The 9,936-nt window shown below is 25.5% G+C and overlaps 1 protein-coding gene across 2 annotated transcripts; it reads left to right on the top strand.

Annotated features, from left to right (window-relative positions):
- Window positions 1–1,493: 1,493 nt before the first annotated feature.
- On the top strand, window positions 1,494–9,000 carry LOC119615815 (vesicle-associated membrane protein 2). Of its 2 annotated transcripts, none has more exons than XM_037971800.1 (4): window positions 1,494–1,606; window positions 5,285–5,438; window positions 8,596–8,754; window positions 8,831–9,000. In XM_037971800.1, the coding sequence occupies exons 1-4, from the start codon at window positions 1,566–1,568 to the stop codon at window positions 8,888–8,890; spliced, it is 414 nt and encodes a 137-aa protein (XP_037827728.1). In that variant the 5' UTR covers window positions 1,494–1,565; the 3' UTR covers window positions 8,891–9,000. The 2 variants fall into 2 exon arrangements, with proteins under 2 accessions (XP_037827728.1, XP_037827729.1); XM_037971801.1 differs by lacking the exon at window positions 1,494–1,606 and adding an exon at window positions 4,816–4,917.
- The last annotated feature ends 936 nt before the right edge of the window (window positions 9,001–9,936 follow it).

A 9,936-nucleotide genomic window follows, 5' to 3' on the forward strand; every position in this document is an offset into this window, starting at 1 on the left:
GTGCAAAGCATACCTCTGGAAGAATATTCATCGGATAAGTGGATACACTACATTGATTTACCCTGATTGCCTGATATTGCCTTCTGCATGTTTCAATCGAGTTAACACATTCTGTTATTGAACGGACATCTGTCTGAAAGCTGATGTTGTAGCCGTTGTTTTATTTCGGGTAGATCCCCAGACCCGATTTGTGTATTGAGTTTTATACAGGTACGCCTTCAGAGCCTTGTTTGATGATCCTACTTACGCCTATCCTAGCTCATGTTTTTAATTCTGTCCTCGTTGCGCCAGTTTCTCGAGTTCCCTCCCCTTTATTAGGTAACCATTGGTTTATTTCGGTTTCTGGGTCTTCAATGTAGATCCCCATGACCGTTTTGTCCATTCTGTTTTTAGCTATCCATGTAGCAACGCATTTCTATAGATATTTGCTCTAATGTCTCGCTTGACTCTACTATTTTATCTGGGTTTAGTGCTTTTAAAGTTCCCGACAGACTCTGTCTCTCGTAGACGATAGGGCACATACCATGTTTTCCCCTCCAATGTACCCAGTATACTTTGATGAAGTGTCCCTTAAACTAAAAATAAGTGACGTTGGGCAGTATATATGTTTCTATTGGGGGAATACTTTTCCAGAGCCTTGGTTGACGATCGTCTGATGGCTCTGATGGCGCTAATTAAACCAACAAGTAACTTATGCGTAAAACTATCTGTAGTAGTTTCATAGTAACCTTTTTGTCAATACAAATCCCCCTGATTATTGAAGAAGTTTTTTGAAGGCGCTCATATATGGTTGGTTAGGGTCAATTATAGACTAACCTGTACAATATTTTAAAACTATTACTGCAACAACAAACGAACATGACTACTAAGTCCAATATTTTACAAATTTTTTTGATGGTGGGTATAGAAATGATTTTACAGGATTTAAAAAATTTTACGAATAAAAAGGTATTGATTTTTATAAAGATTGGCTTCAGATTTTAATAATGAAATTTACATATATCGGTTTTATATAGAATTGAAAATTTAAGGTCCATTGGGAGTGGTTGTTGCTATGAAAGGTTTTATATACCTGTATTCGTATAGTCGTTATTTAAGTATTTCGATCAACGCATACATTCAATTTCAAATCAATTTACTTTCGAAACGAGTTACAAAATAAAATATTGTGTCTACAAAAAATTTCATATTTTTGAATTAAACTATTTCAATCTGTCAAAATTATATTTTATAATGAAATTAGCATAAACATATTTAAATTCAAAATTTTAGGATTTGAAAAGAAACCAATCTTCTAAAACCTTTTCAACATAATTATATTTTAAATAAATTAACTCAAACGATTCTCGAAATTCAAAATTTTCAAATAAATTTTAATCGATTTCATTAAATTAAAAGTTATTTCAAAATATATTCCATTTACTGCAATTAACACTTTGCTAAAAGTGTTATATATCAAATTTCCTTAAAAAAAATACATTTTGCCATAAAAATTAACAAAAGAATTTTGGGTTAAAAGTAGCCTTCTGATCTTCTAACGCACCTAATAACCTATAGTACAGAAAATGGAAGGTGAAGCCAAAGAAGGAAAGGAAAGTGAGCCTCAGTGAGTATCAAAGTTATGAAGTATCAATGATATTACAAACTTAAACCTAAAGTTTTTATCATAATATTCTTAAAACTAAAATAACTAATAGTTGAAATATACAAATATTAGACCCGAAATCATTATATTTTTTGAAGTATTTGCCTGTTTAGATATATGAAAAATATCAGCTATAATTTTTAATTTCGCAAATAACAAATCGGATGTTACGAAAAATATATATATACATTTTAATCTAATGCCTTAAATAGTTAGATTTCGTTTGTATTAACCCCCAAAAGGGGTAATATTAAAAGTTCTGTTCCCGCATTTGACAGATTTGCAGGTTTTTTTTATAAATTCTTTAAAATATTCGGAGTAAATTCTGCAAACCTGCCGGGAATAGGCCAATAAATAATATAATAACATTTATTTTATAATATTTTGCATGATATACTTTTTTTATTTTTAAACTTTATTTTAATTTTAAACTATTTTTTAAAATTAAATCGAAATTTCTTTTGAAGCCGTTATGTGTGTTTCGAGAGCCTTCGACTTAAAGTCACAGCCCTATTAATATCCACCGCCTTTTGTTTTTAAGTTGCTGTCAAGGATTCAAGGTTTTACGAAAATTATCTTCAATTTTCTCTTTTTATAGAGAATTTTCCAAAATTTTTTGTAAAGAATTTTCAAAAAATTTCCCATTTTATAGAACACTTTCGGAAAATTCCCTTTTCTAAAAATATTTTTTAAAAAATTTCTCCTTTCAAGAGAAGTTTCTTAAATTTCTCTTTGGTATAGAGAATTTTCAAAAATTTTCCATTTTATAGAAAATTTTCAAAAATTTTCCTTTTCTAAAAATAATTTTCAAAAATTTCTCTTTTTTAGAGAATTTTCTTAAATTTTCCTTTTTATGCAGAATTTTCGAAAATTCCCTTTTTACAGCAATTGTATTTTAATTTCCCTTTGTATATATATTTTTTTTAATTTCTCTTTTTCTTAAAAATTTCCCTTTAATAGGGAATTTTTAAAAATGTCCCTTTTTACAGGGAATTTTTGAAAATCAGACTTTTATTGAGGATTTTGAAAAATGTCCCATTTTGTAAAGAGTTTTGAAAATTTTCCCCTTTTATAAAGAATTTTCGAAAATTTCCCTTTCTAAAAATAATTTAAAAAATTTCTCATTTTTAGAAAAATTTCGAAAATTTTCTTTTAATACAAGAATTTTTCTTTTCGAAAATTTTCCATTTTCTAGAAAATTTTTGAGAATTTCCCTTTTTATAGAAAGTAAAGAATTATCGAAAATTTTCCTTTTTTAGAAATTTCCCTTTTAGTAAAGAATTTTCAAAAATTTCCCTTTTTATAAAAAGTATTGAAAAATTTCCCCTTTATAAAGAATTATCGAAAATTTTCCTTTTTTTAGAATTGTTTTTGAGAATTTTCCTTTTTAGAGAAAGTATTAAAAAATTTCCCCTTTAGTAAAGAATTTCCGAAAATTCCCCTTCTAAAAACAATTAAAAAAAATTTATTTTTTAGAAAAATTTCAAAAAATTTATTTTAATACAAAATTTTCGAAAATTTTCCTTTTTGTAGAAAATTTTTGAGAATTTCCCTTGTTATTGAAAGTATTGAAAAATATCCCCTTTAATCAAGAATTTTCAAAAATTTTCCTTTTTAGAATTTTTTTTTAAATTTCCCTTTTTATAGAAAGTATTGAAAAATTTCCCCTTTAGTAAAGAATTTTCAAAAATTTCCCTTTCTAAAATAATTTTGAAAAAATTTATCTTTTTTAGAAAAATTTCAAAAATTTTCTTTTAATACAAGAATTTTTCTTTTTATACAGAATTTTCGAAAATTTTCCTTTTTGTAGAAAATTTTTGAGAATTTCCCTTTTTATAGAAAGTATTGAAAAATTTCCTATTTAGTAAAGAATTATCAAAAATTTTCGTTTTTTAGATTTTTCAGAATTTCCCTTTTCATAGAAAGTATTGAAAAATGTCCCCTTTACTAAAGAATTTTCGAAAATTTCCCTTTCTAAAAATTGATTTGAAGAAATTTCCCTTTTTTAAAAAAATTCGAAAATTTTCTCTTAATACAAGAATTTTTCTTTTTATACAGAATTTTCGAAAATTTTCCTTTTTGTAGAAAATTTTTGAGAATTTCCCATTTTATAGAAAGAAAAATTTTCTCTTTAGTAAAGAATTATCGAAAATTTTCCTTTTTGTAGATTTTTTTTTTTAGGATTCCCCTTTTTATAGAAAGTATTGAAAAATTTCCCCTTTACTAAAGAATTTTTGAAAATTTCCCTTTCTAAAAATAATTTTAAAAAATTTCTCTTTTTTAGAAAAATTTCTTTTAATATGAGAATTTTCCTTTTTATACAGGGTCTTCGAAAATTTTCCTTTTTGTAGAAAATTTTTGAGAATTTCCCTTTTTATAGAAAGTATTGAAAAATGTCCGCATTAGAACAGAATTATCAAAAATTTTCCTTTTTATAGATATTTTTTGAGAAAGTATTGAAAAATTTCCCCTTTCAAAGTTTCCCTTCTTGTATAGAGAATTTTTGGGAATTTTTTTTAGAAAATATTGAAAATTTTTCCCTTTTGTAAAGAATTTTCCAAAATGTCCCATTCTAATAACAACAAGTTTCACTTTTTGTAGGGAATTTTTAAAAATGTCCTTTTTGTAAAAAAAAAAAAATGAAAAATTCCCTTTATATACAGAATTTCCACTTTTGTAAAAAATTTAGGGATTTTTTTAGAAAAAGAAATTTTATTTTCTTTTTTGTAAAAAATTTTTGAAAATTTCCCTTTTTATAAAAAATTGTCCAAAATGTCCCACTTTTTAGAGAATTTTAAAAGGATTTTTTACAGAATTTAAGAAAATTTCACTTTTTGTAGAAAAAATTAATTTAGAGAATATTCAAAAATTAATTTTTTTAATATTTTGAAAATTTCCCATTTTATAGAGAACTGACTGAAAATTCTCAGAAATGTCCCATTTATGGAGGATTTTTGAGAATTTTCCTTTTAAAAGAAAATATGAAAAAAATTCCTTTTGAAATCACATTTTCGCTGCTGTTTAACTACTTAATTCTGCCGGGAACTGTTAAAGTAAAAACTTTGTTTCTTTCTGTTATGGAAATTCCTGCCTCGGGAGACCTATAAGTATTTATTTTAAATTTAATCAAATATTTTTATTTTGCCATAATAATTTCTTTTAATTCTTTTTTAATTTTTTTTATAGAACTATTTTATAAATAAAACATAATTTATTTAACTCTTAAAAATTCAAAACTAAAAAATGGGCAAAAAAGATAAAAAGAAGGAAGAGTAAGTTGATTTTTCAGTTTTTTAAAAGAAATATGGAAACAAGCTTTGTAATATCAAACATAATTTTTTTAGAAAGGCTAAATGAATTCAAATCAAAATCTTAATTAACAAGTAAATAATATTGCTAAATACTTATACATAAACATATTTAGAATATATATAATACTTAAAAACATAACTATATACTTAAAATACTTATTATATTTTATTTTATAAATATTTTTTATTACTTTTCTTGTAAAAAAAACTTAGTTTTTTTCTTAAACTTTAGTTTTTTCTTTTTTATTATCTTTTTTTACTGCACTTTTATTTTAGAATTTGCTTAATCCAAAATACTAATTTTGCTCAATATATAATAAATATATAGGGCGGATCCAGCACCAGCCGGAGATGCACCACCCGCAGGTGAGGGTGCGCCAGCCGGAGAGGGTGGCGATGGTGAGATTGTTGGTGGACCACGCAACCCTCAACAAATAGCGGCACAAAAGCGTTTACAACAAACCCAGGCACAAGTTGATGAGGTAAGAGATTATTTATTGATTTAAAAATTAAATTTCCAGAAAGAATGTAGATAATTCTCTCTTTAAAAACAATTTTTGCACAAAATTGTCTTTTTGAAAAATATTTTTTAATGAAAAACTTCGAATTATGTATCCTCCCTTTCAAGCCCACTTTGGAGGAATTTTCAAAAATGTCCCCCTTTTATAGCGAATTTTCGATTATTTCCCTTTTTAAAGAGAAGTAGGTTCGTGGTTAGTGTTCTAGTCTGATAGACCGGAGGTGTTGTGCTCGATTACCACCTAAGGCAATAGCTAGGAACTAACGAACAACTACGAACGAAACGAACGAACGAACGAAACGAACGAACGAACGAACGAAACGAACGAACGAACGAACGAACGAACGAACGAAGAACGAACGAACGAACGAACAACACGAACGAACGAACGAACGAACGAAGAACGAACGAACGAACGAACGAACGAACGAAAAAACGAACGAACGAACGAACGAAAAACGAACGAACGAAAAGAACGAACGAAGAACGAACGAACGAACGAACGAAACGAACTAACGAACGAACGAACGAACGAACGAAAAAGAACGAACAACGAACGAACGAACACGAACGAACGAACGAACGAACGAACGAACGAACGAACTAACGAACGAACGAACGAACGAACGAACGAACGAAACGAACGAACGACAACGACGAAGAACGAACAACGAACGAACGAAACGAACGAACGAACGAACGAACGAACGAACGAACGAACGAAACGAACGAAAACGAACGAAACGAACGAACGAACGAACGAACTAACTAACTACTAACTAACTAACTAACTAACTAACTAACTAACTAACTAACTAACTAACTACTAACTAACTAACTAACTAACTAACTAACTAACTAACTAACTAACTAACTAACTAATACTAACTAACTAACTAACTAACTAACTAACACTAACTAACTAACTAACTAACTAACTAACTAACTAACTAACTAACTAACTAACTACTAACTAACTAACTAACTAACTAACTAACTAACTAACTAACTAACTAACTAACTAACTAACTACTAACTAACTAACTAACTAACTACTACTAACTAACTAACTAACTAACTAACTAACTACTAACTAACTAACTAACTAACTACTAACTAACTAACTAACTAACTAACTAACTAACTAACTACTAACTAACTAACTAACTAACTAACTAACTAACTACTAACTAACTAACTAAACTAACTAACTAACTAACTAACTAACTAACTAACTAACTAACTAACTAACTAACTAACTAACTAACTAACTAACTAACTAACTAACTAACTACTAACTAACTAACTAACTAACTAACTAACTAACTAACTAACTAACTAACTAACTAACTACTACTAACTTTCCCTTTTATAGGAAACTTTAAAAAATGTTTTTTTTGAAGAATTTTCGAAAGTTTTACTTGTTAAATTTTCCAAAATTTTTCCATTTTTTAAACAATTTTCGAATTTTTTAAGAATATCAAAATGTCTTCTTTGTAGGACATTTTATCGAAAATTTTCTTTTATGAGAATTTTTGAATATTTTTTTTTTACAAAAAATTTCGAAAATTTCCCTTTTTATACAAAAGTTTCGTAAGATCACTTTCTCCCTCTCTCTCTCTCTCTTTAAAATAAATTTTCAAAATGTTCTTAAAAAAAAAAAATTAATGTCGTCAAATATTTCCCTTTGAAACAAAGAGTTTTTAACAATTTCCCTTTTTATATAGAATTCTCAAAAATGTCCCATTTTCAAAAAATTTAGAGAATTTTATTAAAATTTCTTCATTTTATAAATAATTTTCTATTTTATTTCAAAAAAATGAAACACTTTTTATAGAAAAGTTCCGTAAACAAAATTTTGACAATTTCCCTTTTTGAATTTCCTTTTTTAAAGAAAATAACCCCTTTTATATAAAATTGCTGCCTTTTTAACTAAAAGATTTTTTGACCATTTCTATAAATAATTTTCGAAAATGTCTCTTTTTATAGAGAAGTTCCATAAGCTTTCTCTTCTTTAAGGGAATTTCCTTTTTTAAATAAAATTACCGGTTTCATATAAAATTTTTCCTTTTTAAATAAAGGGTCTTTAACAATTTCCCTTTTTATATAGGATTTTTGAAAATGTCCCTTTTTATATAAAAGTTCCGTGAGATGCCCCTTTTTAAGGGAATTTCCTTTTTAATGAACGTCTTTAAAAATGTCCCTTTTTATAGCAAGTTTTTGAATATTTCCCTTTTTAAGTAGAGGTTTCTTGACAATTTATCTTTTTATAGAGAATTTCCCAAAATTTATTTTCCTTTTATAGAAAGTTTTACAAAAATTTGTATTTTTATGCAATATATTCGAAAATTTCCTTTTTTATAAACAATTTTAAAAAAGTTCCCTTTCTATAAAATATTTATCTTTTTATAAAAATGTTTAGAAAATATCCGTTTTTTATAGATTTTTTTTTTTTCGAAAAAATTCTATGCAATATATTTGACAATTTCTTTTTTATATAAATAGCTTTCAAAAATTTTCCTTTCTATAGAAAATGTTTCTTTTTATAAAAATGTTTAGAAAATTTCCCTTTTTTTATAGATTTTTTTTTTTGAAAAATTTCTCTTTTTATATGATTTTTTTCCTAATTCTTTATTATTTCAAAAATTTCCCTTTTTGAAAAGAAGTTCCGTAAGCTTCCTCGTTTTAAGGGAATTTTAAAAATATCCTTTTTTAAAGAATATTTCCCCCATTTATAGAGAAGTTTTGTGAGCTTTATCTTTTTAAAGAAAATTTTTAAAAATTTCCCCTTTTTAGCAAATTTTCAAATATTTCCCTTTTTAAATCGATGTTTCTTGACAATTTCTCTTTTTATAGAAAATTTTCGAAAATTTCTTTTCTTTTTATTTCTTTTTATAGAAAATTTTGCGATAATTTCCTTTACTATAGAGAATTTTAAAAAATTGTCTTTTTTATAGATAATTTTCAATTCCCTTTTTTAAAGAAAAGTTTTGAAATTTCTTTTTATATAAATTTTTTTTAGAAAATTTCCCTTTTTTCTAGAATTTTTATCGAAAAATATCTCTTTTTATATGATTTTTTTTAAATTCTTTATTAATTTGTTGTTTTTCTTTTTCTAGGTTGTTGATATTATGCGAACAAATGTCGAGAAAGTACTCGAAAGAGATCAAAAACTTTCCGAATTAGACGATCGTGCTGACGCCTTGCAACAGGGTGCCTCACAATTTGAACAGCAAGCTGGTAAATTGAAACGAAAATTCTGGTTGCAAAACTTAAAGGTATATTGAGCAACTCCAACAACAGCTTTTAAAATATTATTAATAAATTTATTTTTATTAATCTACAATATTTTAGATGATGATTATTATGGGCGTTATTGGTCTAGTTATTGTGGGCATTATTGCAAGTAAGTAACTTTTATAATGTGTTTTTCGTCATAAAAATTGTTAAGAGAAATGAAAAAGAAAGGAGCAGTAAAATTAAAACATTTTAACAGTTTTCTGTTAAATGTTTAAAACTTAAAAAAGAAAACAAACAACAACAACACATACATACATCAATAAATCAATCAATGTTCAATGTAATCATTTATAAACATAATTACATTACATTAATTAAACTTTAGCAAACATTTTCATTGAATTAATTAACATTAACAAACATGAACATTATTTTAATTATTATTACTACTTAGTTAATTAAACATTATTTGGAAAAATATTAAAACTATTTATAAAATTTTATTTAATTTGTTAAGTTTTAACATTAACTCATTAACATGGAAAACATTTACAAAGGAAAGAGAGAGGAAGAGAGAGAATCAATAAAAATTTATTTAAAATTTTATTAAAATTGTCATGATTTTTATTTAAATTTTGTATTTCTTTTTTTTTTAATTTTATTTTTTTAGGTAATTTTATGTAGATTGCTAGTTAAACATAATTTAAATTATTAAAATTTGTTAAACAAAAAATTTCGATTGAAGAATTTGGTCAACGATTGGTTTAAAAATAAATATCATTTACAAAGGCTTTATCCCCTTAATAAAAAATTGGATTAATTTGATAAAAAGAAACTTCATAAACCTCTTTAACTACTATTAAACATCATTATCTGAACAACGTTTTTCAAACTCCAAGTTTTTAATTAAATTTAATTAATAAAAACCAAAAACAAAGAGCACTAATATTAAATTGTCCTCAACAAAGGTTTAGTATAGAATGTATTTTAAATTTGTTTTATTAATTATTTTATATTTTTATTATTTATGTTTAATTTTATTTGTGTATAGTTTTTGATATTTCCCACATTATTTTGAAAATTTTCCCTGTGTTTGTCCTTTGTTTTTTTGTAATTTCCTTTTTCGTTTGTGTTTTCGTTATTTGTTTGTTAGTTTAAATTTGTGTTTGTTTCAATTAAAGTTAGTTTTACATATTTTTAGTGGTCACATTTTTTCCCTC

Source organism: Lucilia sericata, unplaced genomic scaffold (assembly GCF_015586225.1).
Source record: "Lucilia sericata isolate MDLA Ls3-8-SP2 unplaced genomic scaffold, ASM1558622v1 Contig008207F_arrow, whole genome shotgun sequence".
NCBI classification, from domain to species: Eukaryota; Metazoa; Arthropoda; class Insecta; order Diptera; family Calliphoridae; genus Lucilia; species Lucilia sericata.

What these genes read in the sequence shown, in the direction of transcription:
- LOC119615815 (XM_037971800.1), top strand. Translation starts at nt 1,566, where the DNA reads ATGGAAGGTGAAGCCAAAGAAGGAAAGGAAAGTGAGCCTCA. An exon ending in GGAAAGGAAAGTGAGCCTCA is followed by an intron (nt 1,607 to 5,284) that starts GTGAGTATCAAA and finishes ATAAATATATAG; the next exon opens with GGCGGATCCAGCACCAGCCG. An exon ending in CCCAGGCACAAGTTGATGAG is followed by an intron (nt 5,439 to 8,595) that starts GTAAGAGATTAT and finishes TTCTTTTTCTAG; the next exon opens with GTTGTTGATATTATGCGAAC.